Here is a 22192-nt window from a genome sequence, read left to right on the forward strand (position 1 = left end):
TGAAACGTTAATGGAGGCGTGGATATTTTTTAAGAACAATTGCTGCAATTTTTATTTATAAATATGTAAACCTTATCTTAAACTTAAATAAATTAAAATTTATTTCTTATATTATTATTCGTCTTATCTTAAAAATAACTTATCTAACTTAATGCCAAAAACACAATCCAAATTGGTAACAACACAATATCAGTTTTCTGACGATCCCGTCAATAAATCTCACACTTCTGCACGGGGTTCATACCACTACCCTTGGGACATTGGAATTCCTGAGCAAATCCATCAAAATTCGATAGGGGGCCAATGACGCGGAATTTATCCGGTACATGATTATCGACCGAAGCCAGATACTTCCTAAATGCCGGCGTGATATCATTACACCACAGTTGGGCATAACTGATAAAGAAAAGCTTACGATCGGTGAAACTCACGGGAGGCATTGATTCTCGCACAGCTCGAGGATTTTTGGCCAAAGCCTGTTGCAGCCATTTAACATAGGCGGCATAGGCCAAACGTACCCCACCGTTGTCGGCAATATTTTCACCCTGTGCCGGCATATCGGGCAAATGATGACCATGGAAAATATATTTCTGATATTGAGAGTTGAAGCACTGAGAACGGGCATTGAAATCACGACTTGATTCTGGATCCCACCATTCCAGACTATTACCCTGGGCATCATGATGCCGTCCATGGACATCAAGACCATGCATTAGCTCATGGGAGAGTAAAGCTCCAAGGATGCCAAAATTGAAGGCATTCGCAAATGAGGCATCCCAGGCATAATTGGGTTGCAAGATAGACACAGGAACTTTTACCGCATTTTCGATGAGAACATTCACGGGAGTGGTGGCAATTCTCTCACTCAGATCCAATGGTTGAGGTGGTGCGAAAATAGCACTACGTTTTTGTTTACTACCCAGCGAAAAGAGGGATTTGAGATTTTCAACCAAATCATGCGAATTCACCTGGAAGGGTTTAAATACCGTTTCGAAGTCGTAATTTTTATATGACACGATTTCCATTTTCATTGCTTTAATTTTTTCCACAGCATAGCTACGTGTTTCGGGACGAATCCAGGAATATTGATGTGGCGATTTGAGAGCTTCAATAAAGGTGTCCTTAATGTCCTGCCACATTACATTTACCCCCTGTTCCGTTTCATCCATATTATATTTACGATAGAGCATGTTATCGAAATTCTTGGAGAAGTACGTCTTCATTTGTCTCAGACACATATCCTGCAGTTGATGTTGTGTCTCAGGAATGATGAGCATAAATTTATCAATCAGATGATAGAATATATAATTGGCCACCACACGCTTTGGAGTTTGTTGTAAGGTGCGTATTAGATTTTTCACATACGCCGGACTCCAATAGACCTTAAAGTCGGGTAAGACACCCAACGACTCCAAGACCAATTTTTCAACATTTAAATGGGGATAGACGTTGTGTTGTATTTCTTCAATGGTGTTGAGGGTATAAAGATCGGCCAGTTTATTGACTTTCTTGGAGTCTGCCATACCCGCCGCCAAATTGGTTTCAAATTGTGCCATCTCAGTGGCCACTTGCAGACCCACGGTCTTGTCTAGGCCCAGAAAAATGTATAACTTGTTGGCAATGCTGTTGATGTAGTTCTTAACAAACCCGGCATTGGCAGGGTTCAAGTAGATATCCCTCGATTCCAGGGCCAATTGTTGTTCACTTAAATAGATACGATTTTTGGAGTTATCTGCAAAGTCCACGCTTATCTCAGCCCCGGTAACGGTAACAATTCCATATTTGTAGGCTATAGCCGCCACAGTAGTTTGCCAATCGAATGTACGTTCATCCCACAACGGTCCCGCCATGGCAGGCATTTGACCAAATTCCGCCATAATTTCCAATAATTTCGCCGTATAGACATGTTTCAAATTCGGCAAATTCATGCATGATCGATAGAAATTTTTTATCTTCTTATCCACGTTGGTATCACGCGGCTCATCGGTGTTCATAAGTAGCAGTATCTTGTGATCTCTCTCCTCACGTAGACTGTGAAATAGACCAGTAGCAGATTTCTTTTTTGCCGCTGCCGAATTATAGGTATTCCAATTGCCACAGGCAAATTCATAGAAATCATCACAGGGGTTCACATTCAGATTCATATATCGAAACATTTCCTGACCTTTGTTGAGACGATTTTGTTCAGCCAATGGATTGGGCACGCTGAGGATGCCACGGACCACATTTACCAGGATGTAAAAAAATAAACCCCAACACAAAAGATTAAAGCTAAACATGTTGGAGGTAGGTAACACCTTCTTGAAACTTTCCCAAACGAATGTGGTTTTCCACCCGAATTCAGGTGATGTTATATAAGGGACTGGCTTCCCGTATTGAATATTGTCCGAACAATTAATTTCGATTTTTCTTTAGCAATGAATAAAATCAAAGATTAATTTCATAAGACAGAAAAAAAGCAACGAGAAACTGGAAAAATGTTTTTGAATTTTTTATTATCGGCATAAACAAAGGACTTTGACCGCGTTTTTTAACGGCAATTTAAATTGGAGCTTCTTGTGAGAAAATGCATATCCACCTCGAATGATTCACACAAGCCAACTCTCTCTCTGAATTGATCTCTTCTCATTAAACTCTTTTGTATTTTATTTTTCTTCAAGAAAAAAATAGCAGTCTCAAAGATCCATAAATTTTTAAACGTTCATGGTCATGACTCAAATTTGTCAAATGTGTCGTTGTTGCCGTTTTCCTGAAAACAAAACTTGTTCTCACGAAAAGGCACACTCCGCACATTCAATGAACTGTTCGCAAAAAAGTTCATTGGATCTTCAAAATTATAACAACAACATTTTTTTTGTTACTGAACTCTTTCTTATTGTTATGACACTGTTTTTTATTTGTCACAGTTCATTGAATTCACTGTTTGAATAATAATTATTTTTTTGTGTACATAAAATTATTGCGAAATATCGATCAGTGATGAAAAGAAGTTAAAATTATTTTCATCGATCAATTAAACTTTTTTTGTTGAGGGAGTGTGTGAGTGAGAAAGAGAGAGAGGGGGAATCAAAGAAGAGCAATAGCCTTAAATGTAAACAGATGTAAAATTTTAATTAAAGGAGAATGACTTATGGTCGTTGGATCCGCAGGAATGTTAAGAATTTGCAAATCCTCTTTGCAGGATTATTGAATTCAATTCAGGAAGTTGATAACAAAAATACAAAATAAAAACGTAATTAAGTTCGCAGCACGTGCTGTGCATTCAAAATACCTTACATTTATATGGGGACTATGTTATTGCATGATGTGGTAGTAGGTTGTTCATGTTCTGAACTCACTTAGAAAACTGGGCTAGAAACTTCAAAATATCAAAATTTAAACGAGAGATTTGTATGGAAACTATTTTAAAAATTAATTGAAAAATTCCTGAAATAAAGGCTTTTTATTCACCAGGAATCCGATAAGCCAGATTATTGCCTCTTCGATGAGAAAATTAGGCCAAAAATATAATATCCAATATCCCGGATGCCAATTTACAATTACCACAATGGGAAAATGCAATTAAAATCTTCAAAATACTGATAATGGCGCTTTGCAAAAACATGAATCCACTTAATTGCAAACCGATTAATTGAAAATTAAAATAATATTCGTTCAGTTTTGCCAACGTTAGTCCTACGTGGTGACAGATTTTCGGAACATTGGCTGATATGCTCAATAAGAATCCCGTGTATTAAGATAAAACCAATTTTGTCGAAAAGCGTGCCACAGAATTTAAACTGAACGGTACCTAGAGATGGGCCGTGGATAAATACCCAACCGCTAAATACCCGGTAAATTGGGTAAATGCCAATTGTGGGTATTTACCATATTGAATCGGTAATACAACATCTTACATCCTATTTTCTGGTTTCTGTTATCAACTCGATTTAGAATGGATAGTTTTACGATACTTTAAAGACGTGGGTAAATACCCGAGTATTTACCCAAAAATTGGGTATAAACTCATTAACTACCGAACCACTTGACAAGGCGCTTACGTGCTTTTAATGTCAAAGCAAATATTGAAATGCAAAATGGGGTCCCTGGGTCCAAGTTTTGATATAGCTCCCATATAACCGTATTCTCGATTTAAAGTATTTTTTGTCTAGTAGAAAAATTTTACGACCAAATTGGCTGTAATCAGGCACAGAGTGTTTTATTTGGGTACCAAATGTCCATGCAAAAATGTATATATGTAGGTCCACGGTTACTAGTAGCCACCATACAAAGGTGCCCCTATTTTGAGTATTTACCCAAAAATTGGGTATAAACTCATTAACTGCGGAAACACTTGACATAGGCGGCCAAAATTTTGCACACATGTTTTTAATGTCAAAGCAAATTTATAAATCCAAAATGGGGTTTTGGGTCCAAGACTTGATATAGCCCCCGTATAACCGTATCTCCCGATTTAATTTATTTTTTGTCTATTAGACACATTTTACAACCAAATTGGCTGTAATTTGGCACAGAGTGTTCTTTTTGGGTACCAAATGTTCATGCACAAATTTATGTAAGCAGATCCACGTTTACTGGACCTGAGTCTAGAATTTATTAGAAATTTCGTTGAAATCGGTTCGTATTTAGATATAGCTCCCATAATATGTTCGTCCGAATCTTCCAAGGTTTGTCCGATTGAGACGGACATGACCGTGATGTGTTAGATCGCACCTAACACATCAAACTCGACGTCGAAAAGCTGCAAACACAACAGATGGCAGAATCCTACTCTGCTCAACTTACCCACCTGCTTGACGAAAGCACTTCTTGTCCCGATAATAGTATAGAAGCACAATGGCAAAGAATTGCCCACTCCCTACAAACTGCAGCAAAAGCAACACTTGGATATCAAAAACCACCATCAAGAAACCCATGGTACGATCCGGAGTGTCGTAATGCTAATGATCTGAAAAACGCAGTGTGTAGGGCAACCCTGCAGACAGGAGTAACACATAACGCGATGGAGAACTGTCGGGGGAAAGGAGAGAGGATAAACTTATTTTCTAAAAAAAGAAGAAACAACAAGGAACACGTGAGCAAATCGAGATGTACAGAATGAATCCAAGAAATTTTACCAACGACTAACGCACCAAACCGGAGGCTTTGGTGCAGGCACATCATACTGTAGCGATGAAGAAGGAAACCTGGTGACAGACACATATAGCGTGTTGAGGAACTGGAAGGAGCATTTTGAAAAGCTTCTGGTATCAAATAGTGACGGTGAAGAAGATACCCCAGAACCAATAAGTGATGACGCTGATCAGGAGCATGCACCAGCTGATTAGTATAATTTGGCTATAGGAATGTATAGCCAATGATTGCAACTTCAGCATCGTGTCTCCCATGCACAAAGAAAGAGACAAGACGATTGTGCCAATTATCGAGGAATTAGTCTCCTTCCCATTGCATATAAAGTGCTATCCAGCGTACTGTGCGAACGACTGAAGCCAATGGTCAATGACATTATTGGACCATACCAAGGCGGCTTCAGACCTGGAAAATCCACCATATACGTTCGGCATTCCTGCAAAATGTATACGGCTATGCAGGATAATTTTAACTGGGACAAGGTCAGCAGATAAAGTCGGAAAGGACCTATCAGAGTCATTTAATACAGAACGAGGGTTCAGCTTCCGGCTGGAAAGGGTCGTAGTTTCGAACTTTAATGAATTATACATTGAAATGGAAAAGATTGGGACTGAATGGGTTAAGAAAATGACGTTGATAAATCCTTTTATCTGATATTAAATTCCGATTTCAACGATAACAAAACCATTTAACCGTTATATCTGTAAATTGAAGAGGGGAATGTATTTCAAATGAATTATTTCAAATATGAATGCAGGCTCTTTGAGGTCAATAATTCATTATATTTCAGGACCAAACTCCTTGGTTTTGAAAAATATGTCATTTATTTTTGTTTTGAATCAGAAAACTATTATAAACATAAATAAAGGTTTGGTTCAGATTCAGAATTTGCATACAAAATGTATTTTTACTTTGTTACAAAAAAAAAAAAAAAAAAAACGGATTGAAATGCAAATTAGAGAGTTTTGACGAAATGTACATTAATAACCCAAAACAATTGCGGGTTTTCGGTGATGATGCAGTTTTTTGGCAAATGAAAAGGAAAAGTTGTTAAATTAAATTTGAAAATTTAATTTCAAATCAGTTGAGAAAATATCATTGAAAAATACGGTCAGGATTTTCTCGGAGGGACAACAAAAATGGGTGAATTAAAATGGGGAGTTGTAATGTTGGCGATAATGATTTATCCCATGGCAGTGCTACCGGCCAGTTTATATGTAATTTCGGGTATTGGCAGCCGTTTACAAAAGGGCGCCCAAATGTTAAAATATATGAATATGTCAGTGGATCCATGTGAGGATTTCTACGAATTTACCTGTGGCAATTGGAATCGTTATCATTCGGCAGCAAAGGGTGATGCCACTTCGACGGGATTACTGGAGAATTTACAAAAATCCTTAAGTGAAAAATTAATGGAGATTTTGGTAACCCCAGAACAAGTAGATACCATGGTGGATCGTAAGGTCAAAGATTTCTATAGATCATGTTTAAATTTGGCGGCATTGAAAAATAATTATGCTTTGAAATTACGGGAATTAATTGCGGAATTTGGTGAAATGCCAGCACTGGCGGGCCCAGCATGGCAGGAACAGCAATTTGATTGGTTGGAAACGGTGGCTAAAATTTCCTATAAATATGGTATCGGTATTCTCACCCCAGCCGAGGTAAGCATTGATTTGGTGGATACCCGGGTAAATCGTTTATATATGCGAACTGCAGATTTATCCCTGGGCAATCAACATGTCTATTTGGATAAGAGCAGTTCCCAGCTGCTGCAAGGTATTACAATTGTGGTCTATTCCCGTCTCATCGATTTCCTCGGCATGGAAGTGGAATTGGCCAAGCGTACTGCAAAGGAAATAATTGATTTTGAAATATCCTTGGCTCGGGGTATTGAGGATGTCAACACTGCCACGGATTATAGAGATGTTATTGCCTTGGATACCATCGATTCCTTGCAGCAGAAATATGCAGGATATCTAGATTTGAAGAAATTGCTGTATCTCTCCTTTGGCAGTCTACCCAATCTGAAAGTGTATTCCAATCCGAAATATTTAAAACATCTCATTGAATTAATGCATGTGACACCTCGACGTGTTGTGGCGAATTATATTTTCTATAATCTCATTAGGAAATTCCTGGTAGAAGTACCCAAGACCCAGCAGAAATTACAAGAAAATTGTTTGAAAGGTATGAAACCCCGATTCTTTAAAATATTCGATAATATGATTTATCGACGTTTTATGTCCCGCGAAATTGAGCAAGGTATCCATAGTATGTGGGAGGAAATAAAACACACCTTCAAACAAAATTTGGCATCGCAGAAATATCATTGGATCGATGGCCAAATACGCCGCTATGCCATTGAAAAAGTCAATGCCATGAAAATGGATATTGTCTCTTACAAGGATTATGATTTTCAATCCTCCTTTGGTGCCCTAACTGTCAATAATCACGATTATATTGAAAATCTGAAATCTCTTTATGCAGTGGCATCCAAAAATCACCGAGATTCTATAACAAAGCCACCCAAACCCACCGAACTTGGAGAAGAGTTATCCACCTCACCCGCAAATATTCTCAATGAAAATATGGTCAAGGTTCCGGTATCCATGCTACAACCCTACCAAGTGTGGTCCACACAATTCCCCAATGCCTTCAATTATGCTGTCCTGGGTGCTTTACTCTCCCATGAACTTATCCATGGCTTTGATGATGCCGGTCGGGGTTATGATTTACATGGCAAACCTCTACAATGGTGGGATCTACTCTCTTCCATTTATTTCCAAGAACGTTCCGAGTGTTTCAATGAACAATATCACGGTTATGTTTTTCACAATCGCCATCTACCCTATATGTCTCAAGATGAAAATATTGCCGATAATGGTGGAGTACGTCTTGCGTATAATGCCTATTTGAATTGGTATCGTGATGCGCTGCAAAAATATCCCCATCAAATATCAGAAACAATGCCTGGCCTTAATTTTAGTGATAAAAAGCTATTTTTCATTAGTTATGGTCAGCTGTGGTGTGGGGATATCAATCCTCTTATTCGCCAATATCAAGAGTCGACAGATGCCCATGTACCGGATAAATTTCGAGTTATTGGTCCTCTATCAAATTTTGAGGAATTTTCGAAGGAATTCCAATGTCCACCCGGCAGTGGTATGAACCCCATTAAGAAGTGTGAAATTTATTAGTTTAAGTATTTATTTTTGTAAGTTCATTGGATGCCATTGTTATTGTTGTATTAGTTCTTAATTTAATTATAAGTACTATTTTATATATTTAATAAATTAAAAAAAACGTTTATTCAAAATGCGAAAATTATTTTTTTATTAGAAATAATTTTAGGAAGGAGGGCTTGAGAAAATATTTTTTCTACAACAAATACAATTATTCTTTAAAAATGCACGCCGCTACTAAGATCTCAAAAAACTATTCTTTAAAAATTCACGCCCATATTAAGGTCCCAAAAAAATCTCTAAAAATACACGCCTATATAAGGACCTCCTCAAATATTCTTTAAAAATCCATGCACATATTAAGGCCTTTTTAAAAGTATATGCCTCTATTAAGACCTGAAATAATTGTTTTTTAAAAGTCTATCTCGACAAAAAACATTATTTAAAAATCCACTCCTATGTAGCCCTCGAAAAAAAATTCTTTAAAAATCCACGCCAGCTTAGCCCTCGAAAAAAATTCTTTAAAAATCCACGCCAGCCCTCGAAAAAAATTCTTTAAAAATCCACGCCAGCCCTCGAAAAAAATTCTTTAAAAATCCACGCCTCTATGAACGCCCCATAAAATATTTTTGTGTTTAATCCACGCTCTATCCCTCAACAAACTATTCTTTAAAATATGTGATATTTATCTAAATGTGAATTTACCTAATTCTATGCTCAATATTGTACGTTGTGCAAAATTTGGTGTCAATCTGACTAACATGAGGAGTTTGATGCCCAATTTATTTAAAATCGGTTGAAAATATATATGGAAGCTATCCAAATATGTAGAAATTTCAACGAAACTTGTCACAGGTTAGGTTATACTAATTTCAGTACGTTTTGTACCTATCAGCCTATTGGTTCCTTGGTGCGTCAATTACTTAAACTCAATCTTTAATAAAAGGGAGCTATATCTAAATCTCAATCGATTATCACGAAACTTGGCACACATCATTCTGGACTAAATTCAGTACGCTATGCGAATCGAAAGATATATGTGGACTTTTGTGCACCATTTACATTAAATCAGACGAAAATATATATGGGAGCTATATAAATCTTGACCGATTTTCACGAAACTTGACCGACATCATTCTAGGCTCAATTCAGTACGCTATGACAAATTTCGTGCAAATCGAAGGATATATAGGGACTTTGGTGCACCATTTACATGAAATCGTACGAAACTATATATGGGTGTTATATCTAAATCTGAACCGATTTTCACGAAACTTGGCAGACATCATTCTAGGCTCAATTTAATACCTTATGCCAAATTTCGAAAGATATATAGGGTCTCTGGTGCACAATTTACCTTAATTCGGACGAAAATATATATGGATGCTATATCTAAATCTGAAGCGATTTTTTCCAATTTAAATAGGTTTCGTCCTTGGGCCAAACAAATGACCTGTGCCAAATTGTTCACGTAGCGAACATGGTTTTTAAATAATAAAGATAGTGAATGTCTTGCTGTGGGTCTTTTGTGTAGAAGAGAGAATATTTAGTTAAACAGGGATCTATTTTTGTCTACAGTCCACTTGAGATAAGAGCATTTTCTTGTTGAATATTTGTACACTAGAATAAGATAGGAGTTTTCTATTGCCACATGTGGTATGTTTGGGTGAGATTACGGGGAGTAATCTTCACTACAGACTGATAAGCATGTGTAGGGTGCTTGCCACATATGAGATAAAGAATTGTGTGTGTCCACTCCATGTGTTATGGCAGATGCACTCTCTCTCTCTCTCTTTTACACATTAGTCTTAGATAGGTTATGTCATATTGTAATAGTTAGTTCTTAATAAACACTTTTTATTCAAATAAATGAGTGTGTAAATGCACAGCAAAGAAGAAACATACGTGCTATCACTCCGCGGACAATATCCGCGTAAGATCACTCGTTTTTTATTGGTCCTTCGAGCCGGATCAGTGACCGATTGTGGAGGAAATTGATGCTGAAGAATTTGCCTTAAATGTCAAGGAAATTCTCTCAGCTTGGAGGAAATCCAAATAGACAAAAAATAATAGAAAAACAAAATGCTGAGTCAAAAGGAGACTGCGGCAAGGAACAAGGCGGTGAATGCGAGACATCATTTCCGTAGCAGAGAAGAAGAAGGAGAAGGAGATGCAGTGGAAGTACGAGGCAGTACATTGCAAACCTTCAGAATGCCGAGTCAAAAGGAGACTGCGGTGAGGAAAATGGCGGTGACGGCGAAATATTTAGCCAGTGAAGCTTCAAGTCTGAGCATAGCGGCTGCAGATGAAAATAAGCTAGGCAGAGCTTCGGCACCGACCCTGGAGTGGGAGATAACAATCTTCTAAATAATATTAACATTTTCGCAGAGAATATCGATCGACTATCTGCGACTGTGGTACCGAACCTATATGACTTTATAGAAAGTGAGGGACGCAGCCGATGAAGTAAAAGGCGATCCGGTGGTGCGGGATCGGTGGATGGAGATATTGGAGAAGAAATCCAATATGGCAGGAGGTTTTAGGCCAGTCCAAGAATAAATGGGCAGCCTTCAAAGAGCATTGGAGGAGAAAAGCCGTGACGTGGCGGAGTTACGGGCAAGGAATAAAGAGCTAGAAGTTGCTCTAAAAAATCGGAAGACGCCAATGGTTGCCTTCTAGAAAGGGCACAGGCAAGTTATAAAAAGGCAAGAGATAGATACATTGACTTGTACTTTCAAGATCTCAAGCTTAAAGGTGAATTGGTGGCGGCTGCAGAGAAAGCCCAGGCAGCAGAAAAATCCTGGGAAGAAGAGAAAAGGAATCTGTTGAAAAAACTGGATCTTTCGGAGAAGAACCGTCGAGCAGCAGAGGCCGAACGAGATTAGTTGGCCATAAGAATGATTGCCAATGACAATTAGGAGCGGAATAAATTAGCTCCAGTCGAGTTGGCCATGAAAAAGAACCATGCGGTGGCTGGTGCGGAGAAACCAGTTATGGAAGAAAATCATTATTTAAAGATCCACGCCTCTTTAATGCATACAAACTACTCTTTAAATATCCAAGCCTCTAATAATACTTAAAAATTGTTTTCTATAAAAATGCATGCCTGTAATAATACCTCATTTTTTCATCAAAAATCAACGCATCTATATAGACCTCAAAAACAAATTCCTTAAAATACCCAAATCTTTATTGAGGCCTCAAAAAATAATTCCTTAAAAATCCACGCTAAATAGAGGCGTGATGGCCTCAAAAATAATTCTGTAACAAATCCAAGCCTCTAATACAAGTTGAAAAGGTCCCAAACAATTTTCTTCCTCAGATAATTTTTCAAAAAAACCATAACATACCCCCTTAATAGTGCTTTAAGCCAACCTTAATCATAACTGGTTTCCTGAAGGGGGTTATTGATTCCCAAACCCATAATAAAGTCATTTTACATAATTCAAATGAACGAATTAATAACACAAAATCACCGAATGAACAATCAAAAATCCATTAATCGGAAATGAACAGATTAATGAGATATCATTTAAGCTTATTAACACTACTCGCTGTGAGACAATGTTTATTGGAATGGATCGTAACTAAATAAAATAAAAATAGGTCAAAATCAAATATTACGGAAATATTTAATTTTTATTTCAATATCCATTTTTAATTGAATATTTTTTGTTTGTGAATTTATTTTTATACACCACAGGCTAGCTTGATATTGAAACGACGACCCACCTTACTGGCATTAATTAATTAATGCAGCATTAACATTAATTTCAAACTACCGCTTCGATATTAAATAATTAACATATTTATTACTTTTTTATCGCCTAATATTTTAAAATTCTGTGTATTTAATTATCATGTTAAAAAGGGAGGTGGGGGAAGAAATAAATAATTAACAATAAAACTTATTGAATAAAAATAGTGAACAAAAACCAGTGGCTGAAGTGATTTTTACGCTATGTTTGAAATGTTAAAGCGAAACGCATAACTATAATTCTGAATGACGTAGTCACCTAATAAACCAGTTTGTTTTAAATAGAGGTCAACACGAAACTAGAGTAAATAAAATGTGAATGTTCATTCATGCCGAATAACAGTACATACTTACATCGATGTTGACAACTTTTACGCACCTGAAATTGAAAAAAAAATATTATTAAAAATTATTTCTTATAGCAAAAATATTATTATAAATCAAAAACAATAATTCTTTAAAAATCCGAATTAAAAAAAAAAATTCCTTCAAAATCCGCGCCTCTATTAGGGCCTCAAAAATAATTATTTCCCCTCTATTAAGTCATCAAAAAATAATTCTTTAAAACTCAGGCCTCAGAATTTTATTTGTGTGACCTTCAGGGTCATTGCCAAATATGAGTGATTTACATAGAGCTGAGATTGGATGAAATCCTGGGATTTCTTTTTACTATATTGATATTCTTTTTTTTTTTTTTTGTATGTGAATCATATTTTAAAGTGGTATCTCATGCTCAGATTGGTAAATCCACCGTACAGATAGGCGTACTTTATTCATGGGACTTTCCCCAATCTTTATGCGATTCTTGTGTTTTTGTTATTATCCACACAAATAGTTGTCTTTAATTATTAATAAGCAATATTGTTTTTTTTATATTTTTTAATGCGTTATTTAAAAAGCGGCGTATATGTACGTGTCTATGTTGTAAAATGTTTGCGTAAAAAATAGGTCCACGAATTTTGATAAGGGAACAAAAAAAACTATAGACATAAAAATTCAATAAACAATTTACACAACAACAAAAATATAATAATAATTATATTTTTAGCATCATTTTTGTTGTTGTTGTTTTGTTCATAATCATATAAACTGTTGTTGTTGCTTTGCAAAACTTTCTAAACAGTCGATTCTGTATAAGTGAAATTTGTATTTAAAAAAAATCGTTTTTGGGTCCTTAATAGAGGCGTGGATTTTGAAAGAATTATTTTTGAGGCCTTAATAGAGAGGCGTGGATTTTTAAAGAATTTTTTGAAGCCTTAATAGAGAGGCGTGGATTTTTTAAAGAATTATTTTTTAAGGCCTTAATAGAGAGGCCTGGATTTTTAGGCAATTATTTTTTGAGGCCTTAATAGAGAGGCCTGGATTTTTAGGCAATTATTTTTTGAGGCCTTAATAGAGAGGCGTGGATTTTTAATGAATTATTTTTTGAGGCCTTAATAGAGAGGCGTGGGTTTTTAAAGAATTATTTTTTGAGGCCTTAATAGAGAGGCGTGGGTTTTTAAAGAATTATTTTTTGAGGCCTTAATAGAGTGGCGTGAATTTTTAAAGTATTATTTTTTGAGGCCTTAATAGAGAGGCGTGGATTTTTAAAGAATTATTTTTTGAGGCCTTAATAGAGAGGCGTGGATTTTTAAAGAATTATTTTTTGAGGCCTTAATAGAGAGGCGTGGATTTTTAAAGAATTATTTTTTGAGGCCTTAATAGAGAGGCGTGGATTTTTAAAAAATTATTTTTTGAGGCTTTCATAAGGCGTGGATTTTTAAAAAATTATTTTTTGAGGACCCACACAAGGCGTGGATTTTTAAAAAATTATTTTTTGAGGCTTTCATTGGATTTTTAAAAAATTATTTTTTGAGGCTTTCATAAGGCGTGGATTTTTAAAAAAATATTTTTTGAGGCTTTCATAAGGCGTGGATTTTTAAAAAAATATTTGTTGAGGCTTTCATAAGGCGTGGATTTTTAAAAAATTATTTTTTGAGGCTTTCATAAGGCGTGGATTTTTAAAAAAATATTTTTTGAGGCTTTCATAAGGCGTGGATTTTTAAAAAATTATTTTTTGAGGCTTTCATAAGGCGTGGATTTTTAAAAAATTATTTTTTGAGGCTTTCATAAGGCGTGGATTTTTAAAAAATTATTTTTTGAGGCTTTCATAAGGCGTGGATTTTTAAAAAATTATTTTTTGAGGCTTTCATAAGGCGTGGATTTTTAAAAAATTATTTTTTGAGGCTTTCATAAGGCGTGGATTTTTAAAAAATTATTTTTTGAGGCTTTCATAAGGCGTGGATTTTTAAAAAATTATTTTTTGAGGCTTTCATAAGGCGTGGATTTTTAAAAAATTATTTTTTGAGGCTTTCATAAGGCGTGGATTTTTAAAAAAATATTTTTTGAGGCGTGGTTTTTTAAAAAAAAAATATTTTTTGAGGCTTTCATAAGGCGTGGTTTGTTAAAAAAATTATTTTTTGAGGCGTGGTTTTTTTAAAAAAAATATTTTTTGAGGCTTTCATAAGGCGTGGTTTGTTAAAAAAATTATTTTTTGAGGCGTGGTTTTTTTAAAAAAAATATTTTTTGAGGCTTTCATAAGGCGTGGTTTGTTAAAAAAATTATTTTTTGAGGCGTGGTTTTTTTAAAAAATATATTTTTTGAGGCTTTCATAAGGCGTGGTTTGTTAAAAAAATTATTTTTTGAGGCTTTCATAAGGCGTGGTTTGTTAAAAAAATATTTTTTGAGGCGTGGTTTTTTAAAAAAAAATATTTTTTGAGGCGTGGTTTTTAAAAAAAAATATTTTTTGAGGCTTTCATAAGGCGTGGATTTTTAAATAATTATTTTTTGAGGCGTGGATTTTTAAATAATTATTTTTTGAGGCGTGGATTTTTAAATAATTATTTTTTGAGGCGTGGATTTTTAAATAATTATTTTTTGAGGCGTGGATTTTTAAATAATTATTTTTTGAGGCGTGGATTTTTAAATAATTATTTTTTGAGGCGTGGATTTTTAAATAATTATTTTTTGAGGCGTGGATTTTTAAATAATTATTTTTTGAGGCGTGGATTTTTAAATAATTATTTTTTGAGGCGTGGATTTTTAAATAATTATTTTTTGAGACGTGGATTTTTAAATAATTATTTTTTGAGGCGTGGATTTTTAAATAATTATTTTTTGAGGCGTGGATTTTTAAATAATTATTTTTTGAGGCGTGGATTTTTAAATAATTATTTTTTGAGGCGTGGATTTTTAAAAAATTATTTTTTGAGGCTTCGGCTTCCTCGTTTAACCACAATCATCATTATGGCGAAATACCGGCCACATGCCACGTACCTAAATCCGGAATTGCCTGTACACTTAAAAGCTGATAATAATGAATGGAAACAAGTTGATATTGGGATTATTTAATTTCCAATTCGAATAAATAGATTCAGTATTAATTTTTCAACAAAGTAGCAAAGACCTTTTTTTAAACAAAACACGGGAGCGGGAGAGGAAATTTAAAATAAATTAAAAAAAGCGAAAATAAAATTGAAAAGAATAATTGAAATATAAAACAATACACGTGGAAAATATGTTGGAAATTTTATGGAAATATTTATTCGTCTACATATTATCGTGTTATGCCATACAAGGATCACCGATTACTTCAACATTCAATGAAAACGAAAAATTCGATCTAAAAACCAATTTACGTTTAAATAAAATTAATGAAATCAAAAGTTACTTAAATGATTCCGTGGATCCTTGTGACAATTTCTATGAATTTGCGTGTGGAAATTATGCAGTGGCAACGGAAAATAATTCCATCGATGGTACAATGCTTAATGTTAATTTGCTAATGGGCAAATATGATGAGTTATTGAGAAAACTGCTGGAGCAGGAAGCAGAGGGAGAGAACGACAATTTGGTGGATAAACAACTGAAACAATTCTATAAATCCTGTGTTAATATGATGACGAAAAAGGATATGTGTATTAAGCAGCGTAGGGATTTCATAAATAGTGTGGCTAAAATGCCTGCCATGTTGCGCGCCATTTGGCAGGAAAATGAATTCGATTGGTCCAAAACAATTGCGGAGATTGCCCATACAACTGGCGAATCGATAATATTACGCATTGGTGTCATCACTGATTTCCTGGATAATTCCAAGGCCCAAGTGGCCATAATGGAACCCGATTTTGCCATGCCGGCAATTAATCTATTTAAAGAGGAAAGCTATGCGGAACATAAAATTTATTATATGATTAAAATTTCTGCTTTTCTGCAAAATATTCTCGGCGTGGAGGAGAACTTGGCCAATGAAGTGGCTCAAGAAATTGTGGAGTTTGAAATTGAGTTGAGTCAGGGGAAAATCAACAAACATTTGGGCCTGCAGAACAGTGAAATTTATCAGGAACTTATGAGCTTGGAGGAGCTCATGGAGAGATATAAGGCGGATTTAAATATATCTTCCTTGTTAGAAAAGGCTTTGGATTTCCTCCCATCCCAGCTCTATGTAAATCATCAATATTTGGAAAAGGCTCTGAAGGCTATACAAAATACTCCCCAACATGTTGTGGCCAATTATATTTTCTATAAATATTTTAGTACCCTGGAACTGCCGTATTCCATAGATGCCGAAGATATGAAACTGAGTTGTGTTTCCATAACTCAGGAGCGTTTCTATAAACAAATGGATAATATGTTCTATCGCCATTACATTCGAGAGGATATGAAGCCTGCCGTGGAATTTATGTGGCATGAATTAAAATCCGCCTTCGAACAACAATTGCGATCTGACAAACTCAATTGGATGGCGGAGAGTACACGTGAATATGCCCTGCAAAAACTCGAAGCAATGCGTTTTTCCATACTCTCCTTTGAGGCGAATAATTTTACCGAAGAATTTTCCCAGCTGCAGCTAAGTGATGACAACTATTTGCAGAACATTTTGGCTTTGCAGAGATTGAAGGGTAATCTAACCCGTTCGGCGGTACATAGCCCACCTCAACCCGATGATGATGGTTATGCTGCCTCCTATGTACCCTCCTATTCACCCATAGAAAATTTACTCAAAATTCCCGTTAGTTTACTTTATCAATACCATCTTTATGCCTCGGCCTACCCGAATGCCTTGAATTTTGGTACCCTTGGAGTTTTCGTGGGCCATGAGATGTTACATGGCTTTGATGATGCCGGCAGGAAATATGATGCCCAGGGGAATAGTCACAATTGGTGGCAACCCCATTGCACCAGCGAGTTTCAAAAGCGGACCAATTGTTTTATGCAACAATATCATCGCTACACCCTGCAAGATGGCCACCAGCTACCCATGATGAAATTGCAAGCGGAAAACATAGCCGATAATGGTGGAATACGGGCTGCATTCAATGCCTATCGGCAATGGTATGAAAAGGCGAAGACCTCAGATCCTCAAGTGGAGAGTAAAGAAATATTGACGGGCCTTAATTATACCAATGAACAATTATTTTTCATAGGTTACGGTCAGGCATGGTGTTCAGCATATGAACCCACCTATTATTCTACCATAGATGCGGTACATGTCCCTGGGAAATTTCGAGTATTGGGACCTTTATCGAATTTACAGGAATTTTCTAAGGCTTTTAATTGTCCCCTGGGGAGTAATATGAATCCTGCAGATAAATGTGAAATATATTAGACATTTTTTATTTAGTTTTTTTTTAGATTTTCTTTATATAAGGTATTTATTTTAATTTATTTATATATTTATATATATATATTGTGTAAATTATAATAATAATGTATAAAATAAGTTAATTCTGTTTTAATTCCGTTAATATTTAAACAAATAAAATGTATAATATAAATAAAATTTGTAGTTTCACATTTCTAAAATCGATGACCCTTCATAAGGTACCTCGAAATATTCGTCGGCGATCCATAAGATTATATTACAATTAAATTACCCAAATAGGGGAATCTCTATAGAAGAAAGATTTTCGAATTTGTACACACATATTCCTAGAAGTCCTACGATATATCGGATAAAAAATTAGATATCTCGAAAACATTTTGGCATTTGTCCCGATACAACAGAATCGCTTCATTTACGATGTTTTGAAAGCTTTAGTCGAATTTTCAATCTGCTCCAAAGTTCCATGTTTATAATGCCTAACTGTTAATTTTTAGAATTCCTACTTGATTAACTATCTGGAGCTTAAAACAGATTTCCAAGTGCGTCGTTCTTGTGCGCAGTTCTTCCAATTTGAAAAAAACCATGTTCCGAAGTGGTGTCTTCCACTTGTTATTTCCATTGGATTCGTGGCCTTCCCCCTCTTCGTGAACCATAAGTTGATTCGCTTTTATATGCTTTTGAGTTGGGTATCCTCATCCATTCTCACAACATGACCTAACCAACGTAGTCCCTGTAGCTCGATACGTCCGAGTATGTCGATATCCGAGTATATATGGTACAACTCGTTGTTAATTCGACAGCGATATTCACCTTCGACGCAGTTCGTCCCGTAGAATTGTTCTCAAATTGCTTACTCAGACCATAGTAGTATCTGTTGGTCAAAACTATCTTTCTCCGAATTTTAAATATATACCATCATCTCTTATTGGTTCTGGGGTATCTTCTTCACCGATACTACTTTATACCAGAAGCTTTGCAAAATGCTTCTTCTAGATCCTCAACACACTGTCTATATCTGTAACCAGGTTTCCTTCTTCAGGAGGAGGAGGTACCTGCACCAAAGCCTTCGGTTTGGTGTTTTACTCGTAGGTAAAATTTCCGGACTTCATTCTGGCGCCTGTATGTCTCGATTAGCTCGCGCTGTCTTTTTTTTTTTTTTTTTTTTTGTAGAAAATTTGATTCTCATCTTTCAGTTTCCCTCGCATTGCGTATTGAATCTGGTGCTGCTAACTACCATTTTTTTCTGCTGCCGCGAAGTCAATCAACCTCATGCCTTTGTTGGATGTTTCTTCATGGATGCTGAATTTTCCGGTGGGGACAACAATATTTTTCCTTACGATTTTTGCATTACAATCTTAAGGAAAAAATTGAGTGTCATGGCCAGAACAGCGTTCTTGCGCTGTTTTTAGGCACCCGTAAAATATGTCTTTGGTCTGCTCATTGTTGACTTCCGCCAGAGAAAATAAAAAAAGGACTTCGTATTATAGCAATTCGCTCATCTACTGGAGTGAATATGCAGACGAGATATTTCATTCTCTCTTTAGTCATAAATCCGCAGTCAAATTCATGTATAATACCCCAGGTGGCACAGCTGGGAGGTCAGTGTCCACAATTGAGATGAAAGAGGGATCAAATTAGGCCTTGGCTGTGCCATGTTAAAACTAAGCAGAGCCGTTGCTAGGTATTTATCATTTCATAGGGCACCAAGAATTCGTAGATGGTGAATATATATTTTGACATTTTCTTTTCCTGTCACTCCTCTCGTGAACATGGAACTTCCACAGAGCATTGCCATCTTATACGATTATATTTTGCGTTAATTTCGTTAACCATTTCACTGTTCTTCTACAGCCTGTCATAAGTAATGGGGCTGCCATCTATTTGTGCTTAGAAATATCTACTCTTATGGCGCTATCTCCTGACAATCCTAGTTTGTGTTATCCTCATTTATCGATGCTAAGATTGTTTAAGGGGCTCCGAATGTATTTCACCTAGAGGGCGATTTAAGCTTCATACCTTCGAATTTTGAATTTTGTTTAGGTGAAGCAGTGTTGCAATTTTTTTGGTGATGGTACTACCTCCCGAAATTCCTAGTTTGTGTTATGCTCATGTATCACTGCTGAAATTGTTTAGGGGGCTTATGATGTATTTCACCTGGTAGGGATTGTAAGCCTCAACTATTCAAGAATCACCTTGGGATTCGAACTCATTAGCCATCGTTTTATAGTCGGACACACTATTCAGCGCATCTGTGCAGTGGCGGAGGCCCTTACTTAGTAAGTGTAGCTATTTTTTAGTATGTCATATTATTTAATTATTTGACTTTAGTTTGACAGTTGTTAGTAAAAAACTTCTTCGCAAAACTATTCTCGATATAAGTCCATGACTTTACAGTGCCCTCAAGCAAAGATCCCGCCTCATTTTCACAGTGGTTGTGGCCCTTGCTTAGTTATTGTTGCCATTATTCTCTCGATGGCGCAATCTCCTAAAAATGTCTATTTTATGTTATCTCTGTACAAGTATCCAACAAAAACGATTTAAAATATTTTTTTTCTCCTCCATTTCAGGTATTTTCATATTCACAGGTGCATTTTCCGGTCGATGTGGCTGTAATTTGGCATTCCGTGTTCTTGGTGAGTATCCAACATCTCCTCAGAAATGTATAGATCCATGTTTTGACATACCCCTCATAAAAAAGATCCCACGACATGCTAGTAAAGTTCGGCAAACTCATTCCTGAAGCTCTTCGATCTTTCGCTACACAAAATGAACTAGATCATTCATTTAGTTCACATAGTTCCATTTAGTTCAATCTTTTATTGTTACGACACGTCATTAATTTGGTCGATGAATAGAACGATCTGGCTGAACGATTGGATCAAAGGTGAACGTGATCAAAAATGAACTGGACTGAAACAAAAGGAACTAGTTGAACGAAAAAATCAAGCACCTAGTACCGATCGTTCCCTTGACATTTTAGATATTCCAATTGTCCTGTCATACTATACTGAAGAAATGTACGTTTTGAGAAAATTGCGGGAAAACAATATCATTCAATATTTAGTGAGTCGTGTCGTTGATTTTTCATTATTGAAAAAACGTTGATGGAAAAACAGTTCCCTGCTTCATTTAAGTTCAATCTCTCATTGGTAAACGTCTGTTAATACGACCAATGAACGAAACGATTGTAGCAAAAGGGACTAAATGAACAAAAGTAAAAATGAACTGAAAGAACGAAATAAACGGTCATCTAGTAACGATCGTTCCTTTTGCTGAATAGTTCCATTGAACTAGTTCGTTAAGGAAAATTATGTCATTCAATAATTCCGTTGATTTATCATTAATGGAAAAATCGATGGGAAAACAGTTCCATACTATATTATAGTTCAATCGTTGATTGACATACGTCTGTTAATATGGTCATGAGCGGAACGATTGTATCAAAAAGTACTAATGAATGAAATAAGGAGCATCTACTACCCATCGTTCCATTTCCAGAATAGTTCCATTGAACTAGTTCGTTACTCAACTCTACATTTTAGATATTTTCATTGTCCTGACCAACTATTCTGTGATGTTAAAAGTATATTGAGAATAGTACCTCCAATACACATTTTTAAGCAGATTACGTTAAAATTATGTCATTCAATATTTGGGGCGACATTTGACTTTTCATGAATGGGAAAACATCGATGGAAAAATAGTTCCATACTACGTTTTAGTTCAATCGTTGATTGGTCCACGCCTGTTAATACGGTCATGGACGGAACGACTTGATCAAAATTATGCCATTAAATAATTTGTGAGGCGTTTCATTGATTTTTCATTAATGAAAAAAACATCGATGAAAAACAGTTCCATAATTTATTTTAGTTCAATCGTTGAATGTCACACGTCTGTTAATGCGGCCATGAAGAGAACGATGGTATCAAAAGGAACTAAGGAACGAAATGTACCCATAAAGTACCGATCGTTTCATTTCCAGAATAGTTCCGTTGAACTAGTTCGTTACGGAACAACACAACGCTACATTTTAGGTATTTTCATTGTCCTGACCAACTATGCTGTGATGTTAAAAGTAATTTAAAATAAATCACTAAAAAATATTGAGAATAGATAAACGTTTTAAAGCAGATTACGTGAAAATTATGTCATTCAATATTTGGTGAGGCATTTCGTTGATTTTTCATGTATGGGAAAACATCGATGGAAAAACAGTTCCATACTACGTTTTAGTTCAATCGTTGATTGACCCACGTCTGTTAATACGGTCATGGACGGAACGACTTGATCAAAAGGAACTAGATGAACGAGAGTAAAAAGGAACTAAATGAACAAGCACATGACATGAAGTAACGAACGTTCCTTTTGCTGAAAAGTTTCTTTGAACTAATTCGTTACGGAACGATCCAGCTCTACATATTAGGCATTTTCATTGTCCTGTCATACTATACTGTGATGTTAAAAATAATTTTAGAT

General features: G+C 35.7%; 3 protein-coding genes across 3 annotated transcripts; 2 read left to right on the plus strand and 1 right to left on the minus strand.

Annotated features, from left to right (window-relative positions):
- Positions 1-223: 223 nt before the first annotated feature.
- Positions 224-2279, minus strand: LOC133335855 (neprilysin-4-like; the record flags this gene model as incomplete). Its single annotated transcript, XM_061544148.1, has 1 exon — positions 224-2279. A coding segment is annotated over exon 1 (2056 nt), but the record flags the coding sequence as incomplete, so codon positions are not given.
- Positions 2280-6308: 4029 nt separating this feature from the next.
- Positions 6309-8330, plus strand: LOC133335857 (neprilysin-4-like). Its single transcript, XM_061544151.1, has one exon. It carries the CDS (start codon positions 6309-6311, stop codon positions 8328-8330), a length of 2022 nt encoding a protein of 673 aa, XP_061400135.1.
- Positions 8331-15628: 7298 nt separating this feature from the next.
- Positions 15629-17716, plus strand: LOC133335858 (endothelin-converting enzyme 2-like). Its single transcript, XM_061544152.1, has one exon. It carries the CDS (start codon positions 15629-15631, stop codon positions 17714-17716), a length of 2088 nt encoding a protein of 695 aa, XP_061400136.1.
- The last annotated feature ends 4476 nt before the right edge of the window (positions 17717-22192 follow it).

The sequence above is a fragment of the Musca vetustissima genome, unplaced genomic scaffold, assembly GCF_032173495.1.
Source record: "Musca vetustissima isolate MV318-11 ecotype Yass unplaced genomic scaffold, APGP_CSIRO_Mvet_v1 utg19106, whole genome shotgun sequence".
Classification (NCBI taxonomy): Eukaryota; Metazoa; Arthropoda; class Insecta; order Diptera; family Muscidae; genus Musca; species Musca vetustissima.

What these genes read in the sequence shown, in the direction of transcription:
- LOC133335858 (XM_061544152.1), top strand. Translation starts at nt 15,629, where the DNA reads ATGTTGGAAATTTTATGGAAATATTTATTCGTCTACATATTATCGTGT.
- LOC133335857 (XM_061544151.1), top strand. Translation starts at nt 6,309, where the DNA reads ATGATTTATCCCATGGCAGTGCTACCGGCCAGTTTATATGTAATTTCG.